The sequence below is a fragment of the Sturnira hondurensis genome, unplaced genomic scaffold (assembly GCF_014824575.4).
Source record: "Sturnira hondurensis isolate 20B ecotype Veracruz unplaced genomic scaffold, ASM1482457v3 Scaffold0000880, whole genome shotgun sequence".
In the NCBI taxonomy this organism is placed as follows: domain Eukaryota; kingdom Metazoa; phylum Chordata; class Mammalia; order Chiroptera; family Phyllostomidae; genus Sturnira; species Sturnira hondurensis.
Window position 1 is genome coordinate 20,848,505 of NW_028073511.1, and position 27,139 is coordinate 20,875,643.

Here is a 27,139-nt window from a genome sequence, read left to right on the forward strand (position 1 = left end):
TTGGCTCGCTCTCTCAGATTCTATAAGCTTCTAATGATATAATTCCTTTTTCATATTCTAGTTAGCCAGATTTAGTTTCTTTTTTTCCCCCAATTTTTTAATTTATTTTTCAAGTACAGTTTTCTATTACTCCCTCCCCATCCCACCCCCCATCCTCCCCCCTCCCTCCCATTTCCACCCTTCTCAGTTGTTGTCCATGTATCCTTTACACATGTTCCTCTAAATCCCTTCCCTATTTCCCCTGAAATTCCCTCCCCTCTCCCCTCTGGTCACTGTCAGCCTGTTCTCTGTTTTAGTGTCTTTGGTTATATTTTGCTTGTTTGTTTGTTTTGTTGTTTAGCTTCCTGTTAAAGGTGAGATCATATGGTATTTGTCCTTCTACACCTGGCTTATTTCACTCAGCATAATGCTTTCCAGTTCCATCCATGATGCTGCAAAAGGTAGGAGCTCCTTTCTTTCTGTAGCATAAAATTCCATTGTGTAACTGTACCATAGTTTTTTGATCCATTCTTTACTGACAGGCACCTAGGTTGCTTCCAACTCTTGGCTATTGTAAATTGTGCTGCTACGAACATTGGGGTGCATAGGTTCTTTGGGATTGGTGTTTTAGGGTTCTTAGGATATAATCCTAGCAGTGGAATTGCTGGGTCAAAAGGCAAGTCCAATTTTGGTTTTCTGAGAAAATTCCATACTGTTTTCCATAATGGTTGTACCAGTCTGCAATCCCACCAACAGTGGACCAGAGTCCCCTTTTCCCCACACCCTCTCCAATATTTGTTGTTTACTGCTTTGTTTATGATAGCCATTCTCACCAGTGTAAAGTGGTATCTCATTGTGGTTTTAATTTGCATCTCTCTGATAGCAAGCGATATTGAGCATCTCTTCATGTGTCTCTGGATCCTCTGTATGTCCTCCTTGAAGAAGTGTCTGTTCAAGTCCTTTCCCCATTTTTTAATTGGGTTAGTTGTCTTCTTAGAGTGAAGTCGTGTGAGTTCTTTGTATATTTTGGAGATTAAACCTTTGTCTGACGTATCATTGGGAAATATGTTTTCCCATACAGTTGGCTGTCTTTTTATTTTAATGCTGTTTTCTTTAGCTGCGCAGAAGCGTTTTATTTTGATGAGATCCCATTTGTTTATTCTTTCCTTTATATTTCTTGCTCTAGGGGACATATCAGTAAAAATGTTGCTGCGTGAAATATCTGATATTTTCCTGACAATGTTCTCCTCTAGGACTTTAATGGTGTCACGGCTTATATTTAAGTCTTTTATTCACCTTGAATTTATTTTGGTGTATGATGTAAATTGGTGCTCGAGTTTCATTTTTTTGCATGTAGCTGTCCAGAGTTAGTTTCTATTGCTTGCAAACAGAAGTGTCTAATACACTGCTAATCCTAAACTACACCACTTCTGAAAAACATTTTCCCCAAGAATCTCAAAACCATGGAGAAACAATTTTCCATTGGGGTTCTTGGACCAAAGTCAGTATCACACTGGCTCACTACTTAAGGTCTCCAAAACACTTGTGGAAGAAAAGGGGCCACACATTAATACATATTAACCTGATAAGCTCAGGGGAGGCCTGTGTGGCAGCCTTTAGAAGCTCAGGGGCCTAAAGTAACCACAAAGGAGGGTCTGAAATTAAAACATTAACTAAAAGCAGTTCATGGTGGGCAGTCATGGTGTTGCAGGCTGATCTTTTTCCCTAACAAAGGTCAATCTTTACCTCAATTGAGGCTGCCTGTTGTCTTTTTTGCATTTATGATAACATACCTTTGGAAATTTGAGGTAACTTCCCTTTTTCTGAAACCCTTGGGCATAACCATCAGAGGTCAGACTACAAATCCCCTCATTGTTACTGTTTATCATATTAATTAACTATTAACTACCCTTTACCTACCTACACAAAAGAAGTATTTGTCTACCAAATCTATCAGCAGTAGATCTGTATAGTAGCCCCTATGTCTCCCTCCTTTGGTTGTAATGTATAAAATAAAGTGCTAAACTGCCATTCTCCAGAGCATTTCTCAATCAGTTGAGATTTTGCTTCCCACCAATTGTCATCAGTTTGGCTCAAATAAACTCAACAGAAATTCTCTAGCAGGAGTGTCCAACCCATGGCCCAGAATAGCTATGAATGCACCCCAACAAAATCATAACTTTACTTAAAACTTTATGAGGTTTGTTTTTGTCAGTGTTGGTGTATTTAATGTGTAGCCCAAGAAAACTCTTCTTCTTCCAGTGTGGCCCAGAGATGCCAAAAAGTTGGACACCCCTGCTACAGGTTTGAATGTCTTTCCTGTTGACACTTTGAACCTATTCCCTTCCCCCTACTTTCCCACACAGAGTTGACTTTGAAGAGCAGAAGTATGTCCTGTTAATTGCTCAATGTTTATTGCTAAAGACCTAAATTATCTAAAGTACACATTTCAAGCTTAGAATGTAAAGAGGCTAAGAAACAGCAAAGGGTTGAACCTTTCATATCTGACAAGACCCTAAAATATTCATAAGGTATTCCTGGCTACTGCACACTCTCAGGGCCAAGGAAAAACATGGAAATATATGATGCTGTTTTTTCTCTGAGTGTCTACATTTTACTTTCAGTTTTGTTATCATTAACTAATTAATTCAATTGAACTCAGCTTTCAGAGAAAGAAGAGAAAGGAGTGTTTATACACTACCAGTAGCTCTTACTACAACCATGAAAATACAATTTGGAGTTTTCATGTGTACTGACTAGTGCAGCAATTTTCAACCAGTGTGTGCACACTGGTGTGCCACAAGATTTTTTTAATGCATGCAATACCTTATTATTTAGTTAGAGGCACTGACGTCTTTTCCCTTAGATTGTCAAATAAAAAAATAACATCAAACAACACAATAGCCATCAGGTGTGAATGAATCAAAATTATACTTATTTTTGTCAGATCATCAAAAATATATAGTTTAGTGTGCCACAGATTTTCAGTAATTAATTTATGTGGGCCATGAGATGAAAATGGTTGAATATCACTGTAATAGTCATTCAGGCAGGATTTAGAATGCCCAAAAGATACAAATCATCTGGAAATACATGTACTTAAAAATAAGCTTGTGACAGAAAAAGAAAATATAATGATTCATGCACTCTAACTTCTATGGGTTATTTCAAAACAAAAACAAAAACATAAAGACTTGAGATTCCTATTAGAGATCACATAATGTGTTCTGAAATGGAAGTGAGAATAAATTGGCATCAATTCACTTTCTTACCTCTCCAACTCCAGCAATGAACCAAAAAGTAATAGAAGTTGTCACAAATCTATCCTTAATAGTATACATTTTGATACTTTGATACTATCTTTTACCACATCTAACTTTTAAACCTACTGGAAAGGGCAGACGTGTTGGGCATTATACATCCCAGGATCTTTCAAATGTTAGAATCTACGAAACAGGTATGCACAAATACTGTACAAATGAAACATTTGTTCTTCTCTGTGTCCAACAACAAACAATACCTCCAAAGATCTCTAAAATATGGATCCTTTCAGACTCCCCAAAATTTAGAATAAGTTTTGAAGCAACTAAGTATACGTTTTTAATAATCTAGACACCCTCAATGATTTCAGCATACTTAAACACATTTTAGATAAATCAAATTTATAACTAGCACAATCAATAATTAATTTGAATTGTTTTAAACTGATGTTTGTATGCAACTTTGAAAATGTAACGGAAGTATTTTTTAAAAAAACCCAAACACTAAAAACAGAAATAAACATAGAAGAATAGAAACTATATATACATATATGCTCTGTGTGTGTATGAACTTACACAATGTGAAAACTATGTATAAACTGCAAAATTAAATACTATTAGAGTATGGAATAATCTCTAACTTCCTGCCATGTCATAAGTGGAAAAAATATCTCTGGGATCACAGGAAGTCCTAATAATCTAAGGATAAATCTGGATCACATAGCAAAAAATGTTTTAGAGAACTGAGAGCATTCACTTATTAGCATGCATTAGGCATGTATTTTGTACCAGGCACTGCCCTAGGTGCTGGGCACAGTATCAAAAATATGTCCATGTCCTTCTGAAATTTATATTCTAAGCAGAGAAACAGAATTAGAAGAAAATAAAAAGATAAGATCATAAGAACTATAGAGGAAAATAAAGAAAGGTAACAGTAATGGTGATTACTCTAAGGTAGCATCACAGCTTTTTTATCTAAGAGTGATAAAAGAAGGGCTTTTTAAGAGAACACTGAAACAGAAACTTGAAAAAAGTGAAAGAGAAGAACCTTGCAGTGTCCCTTGACTGAAGGAAGAGGAAAAATGGCAGGTGATGAGGTCACAGGGATAGCAGGGGACCAGACCATACAGTTAAGACTTCACTTCAATCCGAAATTAGATAGGAAACCATTAGAGAGTTTTTAGCAGAAATGTGGTATTTTAATTTACCTTTTAAAAGGATCACTGTTCAAATAAACTTATACAGAAAAATAATCAATGGTACTTTATGAAACTTCATTTACAATATGTAAGTCAGATTGTATTTATTATAAGAGCTACCAGTGCTGGGTTGGAAGTGAAGACCAGAACTGACAAACTCTATGTGAGGACGAGTCCCACAAGAGTCAACAAATAACATGATGACTGATGATACTCAAAACATCTACCTTCCTCGAATATTTCCTAGTTTTCTGCAATCCTATAACACCAACTTAGACAAACTTTGTATCACAGAGCCATTTAACTCAACAAATTTTCATAAACAAATATTCTGATTCACCTAAAGCCTAGTATTTTCCTTTCTTGTCCTGACCCCTGGATCTAAGTCTACAGGACTAAAAGCCTCTAATGCATAACCTGGATCTAATTTTTGATATTAAAATGGTGCTGGGGAGTTATTCTGAAGAGAGTGGGGTTCACATTATTAAAAGGACAAGTTTTGCCTTTCATTTGGAAACAGAAGTATAAATTATATAGCTATATCCTCAGATCTTTTTTTAATGAATTACTGGGATGACGCTGGTTAATAAAACTATACAGGTTTCAGATGTACAATTCTATAATACATCACCTGTTTATTATATTGTATGGTTCATCTCTCCAAGTCAAGTCCCCTCCATCACCATTTACAACTCCCTATAGCCTCTTCTATCTCTTCCCCACACATACACTCTTTTCCCTCTGATAATCACCATACTGTTGTCTAGCCTATGAGCTTCTATTTTTCATAAAATTTTCATTAATTCACTCACCTTTTTCACCCAGATCCCCTCTAACAGCTGTCAGCCTGTATTTAGCAAGGACAGTACTAGTCCCCATGTAGGATCTAAGAGCAATATACAAAAATCAATTGTATTTCTATGTATTAGCAGTAAAAAATTGAAAAAAAAAAGTTAGCCCCAGCTGGTGTGGTTCAGTGGATTGAGCACTGGCCTGTGAACCAGAGGGTCTCCAGTTGGATTCCCAGTCAGGGCACATGCCTGAGTTGCAGGCTAGGTCCCTGGTAGGGGGCGCACAAGAGGTAACCACACACTGATGTTTCTCCCCCCCTCTCTCTCCCTCCCTTCCTTCTGTTAAAATAAATAAATAAAATCTTTTTTTAAAAAAAAAGAAAGAAAAATTTTAAACATTACTGTTCAGAATAACATCACACACAGAAAGATAAAAAATTAATATATCTGATCAAAGCTGTGAAAAACCTGTACAATTAAACCTATGAAATTTGCTGATTAATAAAGATATACTTTGTTAGAAATATAGGTTAGAAGGCTCAATATGCTTAAAATGTTAATTCTCTCTAAATTATCTGAAGGTTTAAGACAGTCCCAATCACAATCCAATCAGACATTTTATAAAATTTAACAAACTGTTTCTAAATTTCATACGAAAATGCAAACATAAAGTTTCGTGATGTTGGGTTGGCAAATAGTTCTCAGTTATGTGACCAGAAGTACAGTTAGTGAATTCCATCAAAATTTAAAGTTTCTGCTCTTCAAAATACTTTTGAGACAAGTTACTTAATGAAAAATAAAAAATCTGTGAAAAACATATTTAATGAAGGAATTATATCTGATAAAGTATTTGAATCCAAAATTCATTTAAAAAAAACTCTCAAAATTCCATAAAAAGAATATGACCAAGCCAGTAAAAAAAAAAAATAAGTAAAAGATCTGAACAGACATATCACCAAATAGCATATGCAAAGATGCTCAACATCAGTAGGGAAATGCAAATAAGGACCATAAAGTATACCTACCATGACATATCCATTAGAGTAGCTGAAGTAAAAAACACTGACATTTTGTTTTGAGTCTTTTCTTTTTTCCTTAGTGAGTCTAGACAGAGGTTTGTATATTTTATTAATCTTTAAAAAAAAACCTCTTTGTTGCATTAATTTTTTTGTATAGCCTTTCTGTTATTTATTTGGTACCAAATACAAAAATTAACTCAAAATAAATCAAAGACTTGAAAAGAAGACCTAAAACAATGAATTACATAGAAGAGAACATAGGTACTAAACTTATGAACCTTGGTCTTGGATTTTATTAATTTCACCCCAAAGGCAAGGGAAATAAAAGTAAAAATAAATGAATGGGACTACAGTAAACTAAAAAACCTTCTGCAAACCAAAAGAAACCACCAACAAAACAAAAAAAGCAACCAACCAAATGAGAGACTATCTTCAAACAGCTCTAAAAAGAGGTTAACAGTCAAAATGCATAAAGAATTCATACAACTCAACACTAAACAAACAATCCAATTAAAACATGGGAAGAGAAGCTGTTGAACAGATAATTCTCACAAGACATAAAAACAGCCAATATAAAAAGATGCTCAATTTCACTAGCCAGGGAAATGCAAATCAAAACTATAATGAGACACCACTCTCACACCTTTTAGAAGGGCTGTATCAACAAGACAAGTACTAAAAAGTGTCGGAAGAAGTTGCAAAGAAAAAAAAAACCCTCATTCATTGCTGGTGGGAATGTAAACTAGTACAGCCACTATGGAAAATAGTATGGAAGTTCCTCAAAAAGTTAAGAGGTACCATATGACCAAGCAATCCCTTTCCTCTGGGTATCTACCCCCCAAAATAGGAAAACATTTGTATGCAAAGATATATGAACCCTTATGTTCACTGCATTATTCACAGTGGCCAAGACATGGAAACCAAAGTGTCTTTTGCTTGATAATTTGCTGTGTATAATATGCACTTTTTTGTCCAAATTTTTGAGGGAAAAATAAGGATGCACATTATACATGGGCAGTACTAATTCTGTATGAACATAAATGTTTTTAATTATTTTATTTATGCTTATGCATTAAAGTGTAACTCTAGAAAGCAATAACAATATCTGTATGCAAAGTAATACCCTGCAACACAATAATTGGTTTTGTTGCTAAATATAAATTAAATAAAAAACAAATTAAAAAATTAAACTAAAGAGCCAAAGATTTTTTTTTCTGAAAGTTCGGGCCAAAACCATGGGGGTGCATTACACATGAGAATGCATTATACACAGCAAAAATACAGTATACACAATACAATACAATACTATTCAGCCTTAAGAAAAGATGAAATACTCCATTTGCAACAACATGAATGAATCTTGAGAATATCATCCTAAATGAAATAAGTCAGACAGAAAAAGCCAAGAACCATATGATTTCACTCAACAAATAAACAAACAAAAAACTCAGACACATACAACATTATGATGGTTACAAGGGAAAGGGCTTGGAGGAGGGTAGTAAAAGGTAAAGGGGATCAAGTATATAGTGACAGAAGATTTGACTTTGGGTGGTGGGCACACAATGCAATATTCAGATGATATATCATAGGTCGGTACATTTGAAATCTATTTAATTTTATTACACAATGTCACCTCAACAAATTTAATTAAAAAAGAGGGACAACTGTTAGAGAGAATGTAGAGGAACTGGAACTCTTCTACACTCCTGATTGAACTGTAAAACTATGCAACTGTATTAGAAGACACTTTGGCAGTTTCTTACACATACAATCATATTATATACTCATTTCACTGTCTTTACTTACTGGAAAAGAAAGCATGTACCTACACAAAGACTTGTTCACAAATGTTCATAGAAGCTTTATTGGTAATCGCCAAAACCTGGAACCAACCCAAAAGTCCATCAACAGGTAAATAAATAGACGGATTGTGGTATACTCAAACAATGAAATACTACTCAGCAATAAAAAGGAATAACCAACTAGGAAAAGACGAGATATTCTTCAACTTGATTAAAAATGTCTGTTTTAAAAACCTACAGCTAACATCATACTTAATGATGAAAAACTAGCTTTTCCAATAACATCAGGAACAAGGCAAGATGTCCCTTCTGTTGTACCTTTCAACATATTGCAAGTTCTTTCTTGCTAGTAAGAAAACAAAATAAAAGGTATACTGATTTGGAAGAAAAAATAAAATTCTGTTCAAAAACGACATGATTGTCTATATAGAAAATCAGAAATAATTGAAGAAAAACTCAAAATAAGCAATTATAGCAAGGTTGCAGTACACAACTGCCTTCTTGTGATAGCAATGGATGAGCAGAATCTGAAATTAAAGACAATATTGTTTGTATCTGCACCCCAAAATTAAATAAGTATAAATCTAACAAAATGTGTATAAGATCTACATGAGTAAAACTGACAGGCATTCAAAGAAATTAAAGAACTAAATAAATGTAGAGATAGTCCATATTTACAAAACAGGAAGACTCTATTGTTAAGATGTCAGTCCTTCCCAACTTGATCTACAGATTCAGTACAACCCCAGTTAAAATCTTAGACCGTTACCATGTGGATACTAACAAAATGATTCTAAAACTGTATATTGAGGGAAAAAAAGACCCAGAATAACCAATGCAATATTAAAGAAGAAGAACAAAGTCAGAGTAATAGCACTACCTGACTTCAAGACTTACTATACAGAGAGCTAAAGTAAGCAAGTCAGTGTGGCACTGGCTAAGGACAAATGGACTGATGAAACAGAGAGCTCAGGTATAGATTCAGAGAACTATAGTCAATTGATATTTGATGAAAGATTAAAAGCAATATATGAAGCAAAGAGTCTTTTAAACAAATGATACTGGAACTAGACATCCCCATGCAAAAATATAACATAGACTTTACATTCTTCAAGAAAATGAACTTGAAATTGATCACCAACCTAAATATAAAACACAAAACTCCTAAAAGTTTAACTGGAAAAAATAAAATCTAGATTACCTTGGGTATGGCAATTAATTTTTAAATACAATACTAAAGACAAGATCCATTGTGGGGGCCCGCCAGGCTGCAGGGGATCAAGGACAGAGTTCTCCACTGTGAAAATGGTGGATGAACTTGGTTTCTGGTCCCTGGAGCCGGCGGGTACCTTGACATTTTCCTAACCTTCTAGTTCCCAGCCTTGAAGGATATAACAAGATTATGGCATACGTGTCATGTTCCAAGACGGTTATGAGAACTTCTTGCCCTTTTGATAGCTTAAGGGAGTGCACGAACTTTGAAAAACAACATTGTTTCTAGTTCCTTGCAGTCTTGCTTCAGGCGTTAGCAGTTTGTATTTAAGACAGCTGTTCCTTGAATAAAGTTGCCCTTTGCCAGCAGAGCATTTGGTCCTCTCCATTCTTTTAAGTCCCTCGCCTCACCTCGCGACCACCCTTGCTGCGGCGGCCTGCGGCAATCCATGAAAGAAATAAGCAATGGGCATGACAACATCAAAATTAAAATTTCTGTTATGCAAAAGACACCACCAAAAGAATGAGAAGATAAGATACAGAATAGGAGAAAATGTTTGCCAAACACCTATCTAATAAAAGACTATTATCCAAAATATAAAAATAACTTTTAAAGCTCAACAATAAGAAAACAAACAATCCAACTGAAAAATGGACCAAACCCATAAAGATATGTTACAAAGAAGATATACAGATGGTAAATAACTATACAAAATGATGCTCAATCATATCATTAAGAAACTGCAAATTAACAATGAGAAATTACTAAACACCTATCAGAATTGTCAAAATCCAAACACTGACAACACCAAATGCTGACAAGGACATGGAACAACAAGAACTCCCATTCATTGCTGATGAGAGTGAAAAATGACACAGCCACTTTGGAAAGCAGTTCGGCAGTTTCTCACACACTAAATATACTCTTACCATAGGTCTCAGTAATTGTTTTCCTCAGTATCTGCCCTAATGTGTTGAAAATTAATGTCCACACAAAATCCTTCACACAGTATTTATAGCAACTTTATAACTGCCAAAACTTGGAAGCAACCAATTGTTACTTAGTACACAGGTAACTTTTGTTGGTACTTTTACTATAAAGGCAGGCAGAGATCAAACAACAGCTCAAGAGAAATAACTTGTGGTAAGTTGAGACAAAGAAATACTATTCAGTGCTATAACGAAATGAGCTATCAAGCCACAAAAAGACATAAAGGAACCTTAAATGCACACTGTCAAGTTAAAAAAGCCGATCTGTAAAGGCTAGGATTCCAACTATATGATATTCTGGGGGGGGGGGGGGGCTAAAAAAAAGATTAATAATTGCCAGGAGTTAGAGGAGTGAGAGAAATGAACAGATGGAAACCAGAGAATTTTTAGAGCAGTGAAACTACTCTGTATGTTACTATTATGTTGTATGCATGCCATTATACATTTGACAGGACACACCGAATATACAGCACCAAGTGTAAACTGTAATGTAAACTATGGCCTCTGGGCAATAATGATGTGTCAATGTAGGTTCAGTGACTGTAATAAAAATACCACTTCAGTAGGGGATGATTATCCATTGATTATCCTCGAAGGGGTGGGGGCAGTACTGGTGGTAGAGGGGCACCAGGGGTATATGGGAACTCCATAATTTCCATTCAACTTTGCTATGAACTAAAACTGCAATAAAAAGCTAAAGTCTATTATAAAGTTTTTAAAAATACAAATATAACCAAATACTATTCAGCAATAAAAGGAAATAAACTGATACATGCAACAACATGGGTGAATTTCAAAATAATTATGTTTGAAGACATAAAGAGTACAAAGAGTATGATTCCATTTATACAAAGCTAGAAAATGCAAACTACTTTCTGGTGACCAGATCCAAATTAGTGCTTACATGAAGGAAAAGGAGTAGGAAGTGATAAGATAGATGATTTAACAGAGGACACAAGAAAACTCTTGGGGATGATGGATAACATTCAGTACCTTCATTGTAGTGATGATTTAACAGGTCTACACTTTGTTAAAACTTATCAAATTGTTCACCTTACATATGTGTGGCTTATTACATGTCACTTATACACAGTAAAACTGTTTTACAAAAAAGGAAGAATAGGAGACTGACTGGAGAACACTTAGTACACAGGTAACTTTTGTTGGTACTTTTACTATAAAGGCAGGCAGAGATCAAACAACAGCTCAAGAGAAATGATGGGTAAAAGATATTTTTAATGGGGCATATTAAAATGATTTAAAAGAAAATTTTATGACAGAACAGACAGGCAGGGCAACCATTAAAGTGATATCTCTGAGGAAAGAGTACCGTATGGAACAGGATTAGAAGGGATACCATCAGCCATTCATTTGTGCTTCTGTTGTAGCAGGCAATCTACCAGCACACACAGGTTGGTAAATATGGCAATGAAACTTCTTTTCTTACTACAGTAGCCTCACTCCATTCATGGTTTAGCTTTCTGTGGTTTCAGTTACCTAAAAATTATTAATTAACTATTACCTAATAATTAATCAACAATTATTTAATTCTTATTGCCTAAAAATATTTTACTACTTAAAATATTGTTAATTATTAATTATTTCAGTTACCTAAAGTCAACTGAGGCCTGAAAATACTAAATAGAAAATTCTAGAAATAAATTATTCCTAAGTTTAAAATTGTGCATTGTTCTGAATAATGTGATGAAATCTTGTGCCATTCCACTCCATCTCTCCAGGACATGAATCACCCCTTTGTCCAGTATATACATTCTACATACACTACCCATAAATTTAATTGTTGTTAATCTCTTACTGCGTCTAATTTATAAATTAAATGTTATCACATAGGAAAAAACAATATATATAGGATCTGGTACAATCCATGGTCTCAGGCATCCATTGGGGTTCTTGGAACATATCTGCGGTCAATAAATGGGAACTACTGTAATAGGAGACAGTGCTATTTACCACAATCTAGGCTAGAGGATCAGGAAATCCTTTGCAAGTGGTGGCATTTAAGATGTGTTTTGAATGCTAAGATTTTCATAGGCTAGGAAGACCATTCCCAGCTAAGCAAAGACTCAATGTTAAGTCAAAATACAGAAATAAGACTGGAAAGAAGGCTTAATCCAAAATTGGTAAAGGAGGCCCTGGCTGGTGTAGCTCAGTGGATTGAGCGCAGGCCTGCGAACCATACAAAATTGGTAAAGGGCGGTAACCAAAATGACATAGTAAAAAACTAGAACTAGTGTTATATTTCCCTCTAGCACAGTGCTTAGAATTTCCTAGAACAGCACAGCTCCAGCCACTAGCCACCTATGGTTTTTAAATTAAAATGAAATAAAATTTAAAACTGAGGCTTTCATTTACACTACCTATTCAAAAGTGCTCAATTGCCACATGTGGCTAGTGACTATAATTCTGAAGAGTACAGCTTAATAGTATATTGTGTCATTACAGAAAGGTCTAGAGAGCACAATTCTAAGATGAAAGTTCAATAAAGATTAACTTCTTTTAACTACAAGTCTAGAGTTTTCTACAAATCTAAAAAAATCAGCCTCAGAGTTAATTTTTTGAAGTTTAGATTCTATAATAATGATTTATATGTGACCAACAGCAATAAAAAGTATAAATATTGCAAACTTCTACATTATCTCCCATATATTAATATTAATGTAAATTTTACCGCACTACCACATCATCTCTACTAATATTTAGATAGTGAACTCAGGCTTTAAAAATTATTTCCTAAAATATCATTTCCGCTATTTCAATTTTAAATATAGAAAATATCTTAATTTAAGCAATGTTAATAAATGTTCCATTTACTTGAATTTACTTTATATTTAAATGTATAATTCATTCTTTGAGACCAGAAGCACAAAATCTTAGATCGGGAAGAGAATTTATAGAGCATCTATCTAAACTCATTTAACAGTGACTGAAGTGATTTGCCCTCATCAGGTAGCCAGTCACAAAACATGAACAAGAAGAAGCCACCTGGCTTCAAAAAGTTATCTTTCCAACTCCATAATGCTGAGCACATTATAAAGAAATTCTGAATGTTTCACAGAAAGAAAACCTAGAAGGGCTTTAGTTGAGACATTCAAAAGCACAGAGAATTTCAAAATAAAAAGGTGGAGGGGGCTGTAGTTAAGTCAACACTACTTCCACCAGAAATGAAATGCATGGAAGAATAGAATTTTATAACAATTACTAAGAATTTGCTCATTTTATATATTCCTATTTCAACCTGTGAATTCAGCAAATTTTTAAAAACAAAATTCTTTGAATAAATTTGTTTTAATCAGTCTAATAAAATGTATTCCCCAATACTATAGTAATTATATTATCTTAGGTTTTACTGTTATTCCAGCAGTAAAATTTACAATCAACTATAAATAATTTTCAACCAAAGAAATTATTATTTAACCATACTACTGAATTTACTTCTGATTCTTTAATTTACTTTAAACTTTATTATAAGTGATACATAAAAACAGGAAGGTCTGTGATGTAAATATTCTTAGATGAGGCCATTTTAAAGAACTTGTGCTTCAAAGACAATGATGTATTATCAATTCTCATAAATAACCTTCTGTAATTCACATAAAAATTTATATACACACATAGATATACATACATGAAGGTCTGTCCAGAAGGTATACAGCTATGTAATACAAAAAATAGAGATATTTATTGAAGAAGATACAAGATTCAAGAAACACTGTACACAGGACAATGATACTTCAGTCTCCTTCAAAGTAGGCACCTTGGGACCTCACAGAGTTGTTTCATACCCCATCAACTGCCCTGTCATATTTTCCTGAATCTCAAAGATACTCTGAAATCTCTTTCCTTTCAAAGGTGATTTTAGTTTTGAGAAAACCAAGAAGTCACAGGGCACCAAATCTGGGCTGTAACAAGGCTGAGTCACCTGGGTGATTTGATGTTTTGCCACAAAGCTCTGCCCAAGATGTGATATGTGAGTGGATGCGTCATTGTGATGAAGCTACCAATCACTTAGTCGCCTATAGCTCTTGCCTTCTGAATCATCCAAATGGCTGCCACAGAGTAATGTTCAAGCTTAACATAAAATTTGATGCAGATCTGTTGCTCTACTTGCTTAGTCATTTTGAATGTGACAGCCACACAGTACACATGCTCACTTAGTGGTGCCTACCATCCCCATTGACTATTAGAGTGAAGTAAGTAGTTATGTTCACGTATGCGCATTCCAGTCCATTCTCCTTGGTTGCCATGTTATATCAATGTCATGCAAACCACCCTTGTATTAACAATGGCTGGACTTTTTCCAGACAGACCTCATATATTTACATATACATATGTGTGTATATATTTATACAACATGCATTAGTTCAAAAATCTCACACTGTTTTAAAAGAGGCACCTCTAAACAAGTACATGGAGCTTATTGTTCAGTAGTATGATACTTCTCAAGAGTCAAGAATGAGACTTAAAATTGTGAATGGTAACAGGGTTTAATAAAAAAGGAACTTTGGAGCCAGACTACCCTATGAAAAATGTCCTTATAAGTGACACACAAAGGAAAAACAGAGGAGAGACTGTGTAAAGACAAAGGCAGAGAATGGAGTTACGAAGTCACAAGCTAAAGAATATCTGTAGCCCCAGAAGCTGGAAGAATCAAGGAGGAGAAACTCCCCTAGAGCTTTCTGAAGGGAATGTGGCCCTATCCATACCTATACTCCAAAACTATAAATTTGTTGTTTTAAGCCACCAAGTTTATAGCAATTTGTTACAGTGGCACTATCAAATGATTATAGGAGGTTACTGTACTAAACATGAGAAATAAATGTCTAGAACAAAAGTAGTGACAATAAATGGAAATGGGAAAGATGTTTAAACTTACATACCACTCAAAAGTCCCAGAATCACTGTGTTAATTTAGGAGTATTTTTCTTCTGTTCAAAATCTGAAGAAAAATTTCACAGATTAGACAAAAGATAAACACAATTATAACCTTGATAGGTCTCAGATTCGTCTAGAAAAGGAAAACTCTGGACTACAAAAGTAGCTTCAAATTGTTCTCCAGGTCCAATTCTAACAATGTAACTTAAGGGAGAGGTGGAAAAAAAGTACTAGCGCTAGTACTAGTACTTTGAATTCTACGCAAGAGAATTTCAAGAGGCACAGCTTAGACCTTCTACTACACAGCTTCACTTTTGTACATGTAACGCTGTTGAGGGGAGAAGAGGAAGGGATAAAGGAGGCAGAATATTTTAAGACTATATATCTAGTAATTTTCAGCATTGTTTGGCAATTTGTCTTTTCCTCTGCATTATGGACAAAAGATGGTCAAGGCTGAACCCCCAAAATGTATGCTACAATCCATTCCTCTGTCTTTCATTAAAATTTCCATAGAAGTCATCTCAGCAGCAAATATGGGGTTGCCAAAAAGTTCACTTGTTTTTTTTTTCCAAGATGGCTCTAGTAGCACTTCGTCTTTTTTATTAGAAACAATTTTGTTAAGTTGTATTGTGACAACTGTCATAGAGAGTGCATTTAAAAAGTAAAACTTATCAAAGTTGGTGAATTTTTGTGTAGCCAATTTTAACATTAAAGATGGAAGAATATATGCAACATTTTCAACATATGCTTTATTATTTAAAGAAAGGTAAAAACACAACTGAAATGCAAAAAAAAGACTTATTCAGTGTACAGAGAAGTTGCTGTGACTGATTGAACATGTTAAAAATGGTTTGTGAAGTTTCATGCTCGAGATTTCTCGCTGGATGATGCTTCGCGATCAAATAGACCTGTTGACAGCGATCAAATCAAGACATTAATTGAGATCAATATTATACTACAATGAGAGACAGTAGACATACTCAAACTATCCAAGTGAATATACTTATTAATGAAAGTGGAAAATGTCTTTTTTATGTTACAGAAAAAACTAAATGAATGTTTTGGCCAACCCAGTATTTGTTATCCTTTGAATCTGAGTAAATTCTTCAATACAGCATTTAATATAATAAGCTAGAAAATTAGGTCCTCTATTAAGTCTCCCCCCACTCCCAATTAAACTGGTCTTTCCTCTGTCATCCCACAACACTTTGTTTATATTTCTAACTAAGACAATTTATTCTCCCTTGCTAGTGATATTTGTAAAGCACTTTATAGCAGTTTAATAAGGATTTCATTTAATTTTCACAGCAACTCTGTATATTTTACAGATGAAACATTTTAAGAGAGGTTAGTAACAGGGTTTATAACACACACACACACACACACACACACACACTTCTGTAATCCCAAATCTCCTAACAATTAAATATTACATTTATTAAGGGCAAAGACTCCAAGAGGTCTAGATAGTCCTTTCTGGGTAACAATGCTTGTGTTTTAATAAATATTCTCTTCTCTGTTTGAAAAAACTGTTTCACCTGTCTGAACTTCTTTTAGAAGATTTTATTTATTTATCTTTAGAGGGGAAGGGAAGGAGAGAGGGAGAGAAACATCAATGTATGGTTGCGTCTCACGTGTCCCCCACTGGGAACTGGCCTGCAACCCAGGTATGTGCCCTGACTGGGAATCGAACCGCAACCCTTTGGTTCACAAGACTGTGCTCAATCCACTGAGCTACACCAGCCAGGCCTACCTGTCTGAACTTGAATCTATTCTTGAAAACATAGCTGAAAATTTTCTCCTCTAATTCACTTTCCCTAACCCAAGCCTTACTTATCTTTTTTTAAGGTTGTATCATACTACTTGGCATGCTGTTACAAATGTCTTTTACATATGTATTTTTAAAAGCATTAGCCTTACTATTGGGGTTTATAAGGTTGAGGGGAGCCACTATGGTATCCTCTTTTTCAACTGTGGTATCCTTTAAACTACCTAGCACTTAGTTGGTGCTCTATCACCTGTTTCCTGTTTGATGCTCAACAGTCCCCAATCTACTTCCTGCTCCAACTTCTAAACCCTTTATTTTTTTATTACAGGCAGAGATTGACTGTTGTGAATAACTAAACATTATGATATTTTAACAGTAAATATTATACAAACCACTCCTAAAATGTAAAGCTCACAAGTCAAGTAAGTATTTTAATCATCTGACAGGAGAAAAATTTAGTGTCTAGTTTAGATGACTGTAGAGGGCAGCAGTATCCTAAAAAAAAAAATGTTTTCTTAGGAAACTTCAGATTTGTTTGTTTGTTTTTTAAACAAATGCTGTTATGATTAAAGCTTTTAGAATACAGACATTTTAGCATGCTATATACAAACTTCACCAACTACTCATATATTTAAACATTTTCACTATCAATTAAAAATACAACAAAAATGTATATATATCAATGCTTAGCTATATATAAACACAATTGAAAAAATAAGTTTGATAAACAATGCACGACTTCAAAACAGCCATAATTGCAAATTGGTTTATAAATCTAAAAGTTGAAAATGTCTTTCCACCAAAAAAAGTACAAACAACCTATCTTAAATACAGAAAAGAATGTCAATGGTCTAACCAGTTTATTTCTTGCTCAGAAGGCGTCATAACAGACGCCTTCATTAGTATTACTAAATCTAGCCTTGATATGCCTTCTGTTTTTCACAATCAGTCAAATGTAGGGGCTATCTTACCTGTACAAGATAAAAAATAAATTCTTTATCATTGTACTAGTGTACAATAAACACAAGGTAACACCTTGAAAGATAATAGGAGTTTCTTACTATTATTTTAATATTAATTTTAATTCTATAATGAACTAGGCAAATGAAACTGTATCATCAAACTCATATATATGTAATATCAGAATTGCTTAGGACTGGGAAACAACTAAAAAAGTAGATATTCAAAATAACTGAATTATTTGTATGTTAGTGAAAGTTTTTGTAGATGTTAATTTTTTACCTCCTTTAAGTTTAACAAGCAGAAACCAGAGATTTAGAGTAGCTGCTGCACCCATTATCATATGTAGACTCATAGTGTAGTGAAAAATGCTATGATGTTCCTGCTCTTTGCCATTAGTGAGGATAGAACTGTTAGCTATGTACCTTCTTCCACTTAAGTCTATTCAAAAAGAAAAAAAGTGAGGTCTTTAAAAAAAAAGTTTGCATTTAACGTAAAGAAACCAGAGTATCTCTGAGCAGATTAAAACTAGACAGTTTATTGTCTTAGTCATTATTAAACTGAACTTACAGTCATGAATGATTATCTCTAATCTAAATAAAATCAGCAGATTTCAAGTTCATAATGACAAGACACTTGTGAAATGAAAGTTAATCTACCCCACAGTAGCTATGACTAAATTGGTCATTTTAAAAAATGATGGCCTGAGATATTTTAGTAATAACAATCATGTCTGTCATGGATAACTTATAGAAATAGTTCTTTAGAAAATTAATCATCAATCAATTAATTGATTAATTGTCAATTAATCACTGACATTTCATTAATATTTTTGGTGTTTTCTCTGAATTAAAGCCATTAGGAGAATTAAACTCTTAATTGTATAAAATATTCTTAAACACTGAGTTGAGTCCTAGCTGTGTGCAGCTATTTCTATATATTTGTCTTTGGGCTTTCTCTTATCCTTGCCAGTAACAGCACTGTTATACTTTCATTACAAAATAGATGAGCCATCTTAAATTTACTCAATTTATTTCTAAAACTCAAACCCAGAGTGAGCTATCTTGTACATCAAGTGAGGTATGCTTCATAGAGCTGCATCTATCCTGGGATAAATAAAGCACAGCTGATTTTGCAATACCCAAGAATAACTGTATTCATCCTAGGTCAATTCTGCAAACACTTCAGATTCAAAATGGGTAAGACAATGGGGAGTAAACAAAACTAAAGAAAGCAAAAAAAATTTTTAGAAAAAGAAAAAGCAATGAAGAACTATCTCATCAAGCAATATATTTAAAATCTATTACCTTTTTCTAGTTTAAGTAAACATTCACACATGTGTGAATGTGTGTATTTCCACCCATCTTGGCAGATAGGAACAGGAATAACATCAAGGCAGAATAATAACAAGTGTACAAACCTCTCTAAGGATCTATTTCCTAGAGAGTGTTTGGCACAACATACTATCTGCCACAGAACAGATATTACACACATACAAAATAATTCGTTTAATCAGTGTGTAAAACAATATTTTACTGAAGAATTTCTTAGACCGTTGACAAACTAATGTACATAGTGACTTTCCATGAGGGGGCTATATGGTCAGTTTTTCCCATTCCCAAATGTATTCAACCATGGTATTTTGTTCCAAAAACATTATCTTTTGAGACTAGTATTCCACTGAAATACTTTGGCAAACATGGCTCTAAATATTGCATGAAAAAAGGAAGAGAATTTGCACACATTTCCCACTAGTGAGCACGTCACACTGTTCAACACAAAACAGGACAGGCTTCCAGAGACCAAGGATTTCAGAGATATCTAGGATGAATAGGAAATAAAACAATTCAGAAAAGCTTTTACAGTCATTTATTATAGCTATTACTCTAATTTTTTTATTTTATTTCAACGTGGGAGATAAAAATCATAAACCAAGTACTGTCTGATACCATTAGGTCAATTCCTTAAACAATTACAATGTGAGAAAGCAAATGCTAAAATCAATATAATTTTAAAAATTATTTATTCTGCGATATGTGCTATGATACATACAATGAAGCTTGAAGCAAAGTCTTTACTGCAAAGAGCACACATGACAAAATAATTTACAATTAGATACTAATTAATTGCAGTATATAATTAGTTATACAAGATATAGTATAGAAGGTTTATGGACAAAATTAATCTTAAACTGGGCACTTCAAAATCTGACTAGGTAGAGGAAGAATAATGTCCTTTTAGGCCTTATAAGGACCAGAGAAGGACAACCTACTCCAGAGAAATGATAGTTTCAACCTACACTGTCCAACATGATAGCCACCAGCCACAATTGACTACTGAACAAATGAAATATAGTTAGTCCAAATATCAATCTGTAAGTACAAAATTCATACCATATTTCAAATACTTACTATGAAAGAAAATGTATGTTAATTTTAAAATATTAATTGCATGCTAAAATGATATTCTGGTTATAACGTGTTACATAAAAATTAAGATTAATTTCCTCCATTTCTTTCCTTTTTATATTGTACAATCAGGAAAACAAAATTATGTACATGGCTCACATTTTATTTCTGTTAAACAGTGCGGTTTAAACTAAATTTGATTTTGCTGTTAAACAACTGAAATAAAGAAATTTGAAGGGAAAAAAAAAACTTGAATGTTGACTCCATGCCACCCACAGAGGGACACGTGAACAAAATAGTGGAGTATTATTTCTCTCAGAAGAGCCATCACATCTGGTCAAATCATAAATAAAAATGCTGTAAAAATAACACTTTAAAGGGAAGAATCATCTGATAATGTCTCTTAAAATACAAATGATCCAATCCCCACCCCTCTTGCGAAAATTGGTGATCCAGTAAGTCCATAGTAGGGCCTGGAATGTTGTTTTGGAAAAGAATCCTAGTAACTACAATTTGAATCCATCTGCACGTCCTACTTTTGCTGACCCTGGCTAGTTAAGGAGGATGATTTATAAGCCCCTCCTGACTTTAAAATTTTTATTTTTTCCAAAGAAACTTAGGCTTGAGAGCCAATAAGTACTAATAGGCAATGTACTTAAAATAAGAAAAAGTTTCACTTTATTTTTAATGATTAAGATTAAAGAAAACCAAATAGTTTTTTAAACTATTACACCTGTCCTATTTGTAAAGCCACAATTTACTATCTTACACCTACAAAGTAATTATCTAAAGTGTTAAAAAGCATGCTGTCAATTCTTAGCCATTTAATCTAGTTATGAGCTGGTATGTTTACACACATGCCTCAAATTCCAGTTTATGAATATCTACTCAGAATGCAATAGAGTTCTTTCCTACTCATCTCAATTAACAGAATGAATGTTGGTAGTCAATAGGGTTACAAGAAAAACAATCTCCTGGATGCTAAATATCACAGTGTAAGTACGCACTACAATATCCTTTCTAAAACAACTATGTTATTTGCACTATGTCTCAGAAGGCAGCTCTCACTAAAATTTTAGAGTAGTGACCTACACTGTAAGAAGTGAGTCACTTGTACTGCCCTGGCTGGTGTCACTCAGTGGATAAGAGCACGGGCCAGCTGCCAGCGAGCCAAAGGGCGGCTGATCCCATTCCCAGTCAGAGCACATGCCTGGGTTGCAACCCAAGTCGTTCCCCCAATAGGGGGCGTGTGAGAGTAAGTACACATTGATGTTTCTCTCCCTTTCTCCTTCACTTCCCTCCTCTAAAAATAAATAAATATGTTTTTTAAAAAGTAAGTCACTTGGAAAACACTTAAAGCTCACCCTTGATAAAGATTCATAACAATTTTATTCAAATAAATTACTAAACTATGTCAAAACCTATCATAAAATTTAAAATCTCAAGTTTTATAAATTTAGGGAAGTATATGGTTTCAAGACTTGACAGGCAATTTTAGAAAAAAATATAAAAGGTAATCAAAAGTACATTAATGATTTGAAAGATTTTGGATTTCAGTTCTTGGCACACAAAATTATCTTAAGTAGTCATTCCATTACTGATTTAAGGGTTATTTGATTTCATGTTAATAACTATGATTAATTAAGTACTGTATCTTTTGAAAAACATATAGTACTTCTTGTCAGTTTTTATGAAGAGCTTAATAGGTTACAGAATATACTACAGCAATATATTATTTACTCACTCATTTTTAAGGAGTAAATTACAAAATGTCAAAACACTCCTTTTTAGCAGGCTTCTCTTCAATAATTTCCAAATAATAGGTATTAAGCCATAAGTTTTATTCCTTAACTATATAAATATAAAATGAACATCAGAGTTGTTGAATCACTAAGTTATAGATGTAAAAATATATGTAAGCCTAAGTGACTTAAACAAGGTAAGATAATAAATACACACAAACACACAGGTAAATGCTCACCTTTTTCCAATTCCTATGGATGCTGTAGCTAAATACAAGAAAAGATGTGATCTTTTTTGCGTGCTTTTAAGTTTGTTTCCAATTATATTTGTTTAGGATGCAGAAAGATTCAAATATGCAATGCGTATTTTAGCCTCCAAACTAATACTATAAGTAACTTAGTAAAGTTTAAATGAAATTGAGACCCCCCTCTTCAAATCCACACTTTCAAAATAATCACCAACATTCTAAGTTACTTTATGAACTGCCAAATCCTAAAATCCATTCTGTATCATGAAGGGAAGTCAACTAGGTTTCATATAATTATACCGTTGATTTCACCGTACACTTATCTGAAGTAAATTTAACAAATGTCTAAAGAGAACTGACTGGGCTATACACTTAAAATAATAATGTAAAGTACAAACACAGCAAGTCAATGAATGAACTTAAAAACTCAATCATTCAAGACATCATGGTAGAATTAAAAAATGATGAATAGCAAACTGGCTGACTTTAATGCACAGTACACTAAATGCTAATATGTGAATGTTTACTATATTGCATGTACTCTGCTAAGTGTTTTATTTCATTTTTTTATTTAATCCTCACAAGAACTCTATAGGCAAGGTGATATATTTCTTTTTTAAAAGATGAGAAACTTTAGATTGACTGAGGTTAAATAATTTGCCAATCACACATCTAGTAAGTAGCAATCTTTTTTCAGAATCAAATTATGTAGTATCTAAACCAAACTGCAGAGGGGAGAAGGGAGAAAGAGAAGGGGGAGAAAGAGAAAGAGAGAGAGAGCACAAACCTATACCATATACCACAATGTCTAATCTCAATAAGAAGATCTGACTCAACTTATTCTTCTAAAGTAGGTTTTTGGTCTTTTTTCCCCCTCAGTTCACATTTATATATCATAACCTAATTGGTTAGGATCCCTCTTCTGGGCATAGTATCTCATGCAGAACTCCCTCATAAACTCCAAACTGTTCTATAATCATCATCTATTCCCTTCATGCCTACCACAATGTTATAAGATACTTTAAGCCAGGATTCTGCTTTATTCGTGTTCTATATCCCCAAGTACCTAGCATTTGCCAGGAATATAAAAAGTGCTGAAAGTGCTCTTAAAGGTTCAAAATCACATTAGATCTTTTCTATAATCTTCTAAACATCCATGTTAAGCTATAAATCTTACTGAAATTGGAAGTACTAAAATCCTACATTCAAATAGGAACTTACTAAGGTTAAATAGTATAGCTTCTCTTTCATTACACTATATTCCTGATCATATTCTCTACATCAAGGAAAATGTTGGAAAGAAAAGTGAAATAAAGTTGATCACTTATGAATTGATCATAAAGAAATACGGAATTCCAGAATTAAATGAATGAGGTTTATCAAGTCAGGTGGTATTGTAAATCTAGTCTCTTTAACCTTCACACCTAGCTATATGTTAGGCTTAAAAAAATATATATCAGAACCTGGCAGTTTGTCACCTGTAAATTCTTCAAGTAAGTCAGCTAATGTCTATTCCCAAACAGCAAATTTGATGTAATTTTTATAGCTTTCAAATATCAAGTCTATCACTTGCAAATTTTTTAGCAGTTAAATTAACATGATATGAAAATTACCTGTGGTAATAGATGATATTGTAGAAGTTGAACATACTTAAGACTATGCTAAATGTAAACCATGTATCAAAAGCACCAGCAAAAAGAAAACTGTATATTACTTCAAAAGGAAAGTATTCTATTAACAAATCATCAGATAGACATTTCTAATAAGCCTAAAAATCTTTTCAAGTCTAAAACTGACTACTCACACATCAGTACATGTCAAATCTGTAAGCAGTACTATGAATGTTAGATCAACAAACACATTACATGAAGAAAATTCTGTTTCCATACGTACTAAGCATCCATAAGTCACAAGTGTACCTAACTCAAAGACTGAATTTAAAATAGAAAAAGGTTGATGGAAAAAAACTCATCATAAGGGTTCACAAACCAGGGTGTTATAACACTATAAACCAAAAAGGAAGCTGTTAAAATGAGCAGTGCACAGTAACACAAAGCTATTGCCTGCCTCTACCACTATAGAGTTGACCCAAAACTTCAATTTACACCTCCTCTAAATCACAGTCCATTTGCCTGAATTTTTAGGACTCTAAAATATTAAGTCCCTTCTATAGTACATTATCAAGGAGATTTTTAAAACCTCTTTTTTTCTTCAAAAAGCAATCAACACTTCACTTGCACAACTGTGAATTATTACCCAAATTCTATTTCCTTGTATTAGCTATACATATTACCTAACTTCAGTCTTCCATAAGGCTTCTGCCCAGCTACTTAAGCCTTTATTGGAGATACAAATAGTATTCTGTCAGCCCTTAACACAACCTAGGTCAAGACAGTCAAACTCTTTTAACACTTTTTCCCCACCCAACTGTAATCAACGATCTTCCTTAATGGAAAGAACTACACAAATTCAACCTACAATCTTGCATCAATTCAAAGAAGTAATAAACATTAAGAATTCTGTGGTGGAACCAAACATCTGGGGAGTGGGGCTACCAAAAACAAACAAAACACTGTAGATTAAACAACATGCCGCTTATCATCGTGTACTCTGTAAATCAGAAACTCATTACAATGCTTGAAACGTAATGGTGAACTGCAGCCTATAAGGGGCACTCAATGTCTTGAAATCTTTGCCTCTCATAACCAACCACCTTGACACACCTACCCCAAAACAGGAGTCGCTTCTACACCACTGTCCAAGAAATCTGCACACATCTTTCCTTTTCAGGAGTATTGGTAAAACTTCGGGTATCTTTTAAGATTTCATTACACACTGAGATCCAACAGTAGACTCAAATACCAGTAAAAAAGTCTTGGTAACCACTCTGAGCAAACGTAAATTTTGCTTCTACACCTCCCTCATGAAGTAAGAAGCCTCGAATGAATAAGGTCCTGCAGTGTTTCAGTATTACCAAAGGACAGATAGAGCTATTCCCCAAAGGCTGGCAGCCTTGTTTTGCCAAATCATCGCCTTCTATCACCACTTTTGTCCACCTTTCTTGTATGAAAGGTATTTTTTATTCTGTCCTTAACAAGTAGATGTTTAGCTTCCAACACGTAGGAACAGAACTTACTAGCTCCCAAATGTGACAGGAAAACTGTACCATAAACACCAGGGAAGAGACAGGGAAGAGCCATGTGGTTCATGGTGATCAGAAGAGATGGGCACAGGCGACGCTATAAGGTATGTAATACATAAATCAAACAGGGCTTGCAAAAATAAAGACTGGCAGTGGGGTGCGAGAGACGTCCCACAAAGGAAGGCAGCGCCAAGCTCCATACAAAGCCATCCAGAAGCAGCCAGAGCCGAACCTGGCCGGAGGAGCTAAGAAAACTGACTGCAGGGGATGCTGCAGGGTGGGCTAATATGGTGCCTTCTCCAGGGTGGACCCGAAGACTTCATTCCGTCGGACTCTGGTCCCTAAGGGTATCTAGGCTCACGGTTCAAGTTTCACCGGGGAAAAGGGAGGCGACAAATGTGCTTCCCGGCACCTCGGACCCAGCCCTCCAGTCCCTGCTCCCGGCTTCTGGCTCGAATTAGCGAGGAAGTAACGGTCTTCGGGGCACACACGGAGATAGTCCGGGCAGAAAAGCAGCACCGCCGAACCCTGGCCGTCAGGAGGGGAGCGGGCGGCGGGAGTCGCACTCGCTGCCCCGGCCCCGGGCCTGCCCGGTTCTCGCCCCGGGCGCGGGGAAAAGTTTCCAACAAAAGTCTGCGGCGCCCGCTCGCGCAGCCAACTGCCAGACACAACCGCCTAGCCGCTGGGAAAAGCGGCCCGCGCCTTCCCGGCCACGGTGCCCGGACCCTCGGTCGCGCCTCCCTCAGCCCACGCTGGCCGCCGAAGTTCACCTACCACAGAGCCGGGAGAAGAGAAGCAGAGGGAAGAGCAGGAGCAGCAGTGGCGGCGGCGTCGGGGGCGGCAGCAGGAGACAGGATCCGGGGGGAGAAGCGGCGGAAAGTTGTGCTTTGCCGCCTACGGGACACAGCGGAGCCGGTCCCGGGGTCCGCGCCATTCCCCACCCTCCCCCCGGCCCGCTGGCTCGCTCGCCGGCCCCCACCGGCTCCCGTGGACCCGGCGCCTCAGGCTCCGGGCGGCGACAGTAGCGGCCGCGGCACGGCGGCGGCGGGAGGACCAGCGCGCGCGTCCCTAACTCTTGGTTCTTGAACCTCCGCCGCCGGCTGACACAGAGCGGAGCGCTAGCGGGTGCTTCGGCACCGCCGTCGCCGACGCCACTGCCGAAGCTGAGGCGGGAGCCGCCCGCCGCTGCCGCCGCCGCCGCCGCCACTCCCCTCCCCCCCCGGCTCCCGCCCGCCTGGAACTCCTGGGAACTCGGAACGCACCACCCCGCCCTGTGCGGGAGGGGGGGAGAGGAAGCCGACCCTCTGAGCGGGCCCAAGAACTCGCCCGCCCGCCCCACGCCAACTCCAGCTCCCGTCTGATCCCAGACTGCCTGCCGCGTCTCCTCCCACCCCGCTCCCCTACACAAGCTCCGCCCCCTTCACGCACGCACAAAAATCTCTTCTCTCCGCTTTGATAACGGGGTTTCTCCCAAAGCAGGGCTCTAAAAAGGACAAAAAAAAATCTGGAATAGATTAGTAGGCTCCGCCCCTCATTCCAGCAACCTACCCCCCTTCCAAGCGTTTCCAATGGTCTCGCCCACCCCGCCCCTCGTGGGTCCACCGCTGCCCTGGCACAGATGGAGGCGGAGGGCGGTGGCGGGACTGTCGGGCTCGTGGCTGGCCTCACCCAGGCAGTGCTCTCCCTCTGGCGGGGACTCGGGACTGGGAGGGTGTTGGAAGGG

At 36.0% G+C, this 27,139-nt stretch overlaps 1 protein-coding gene across 1 annotated transcript in view; it reads right to left on the minus strand.

Annotated features, from left to right (window-relative positions):
* Positions 1 to 26,819, minus strand: part of NECTIN3 (nectin cell adhesion molecule 3) — a 122,779-nt gene extending 95,960 nt beyond the window's left edge. Inside the window, exon 1 of the mRNA XM_037055514.1 lies at positions 26,191 to 26,819. Within this exon, the coding sequence (XP_036911409.1) occupies positions 26,191 to 26,350 (160 nt within the window). The 5' untranslated portion in view covers positions 26,351 to 26,819. The remainder of the gene's footprint in view (positions 1 to 26,190) is intronic.
* Positions 26,820 to 27,139: the final 320 nt, after the last annotated feature.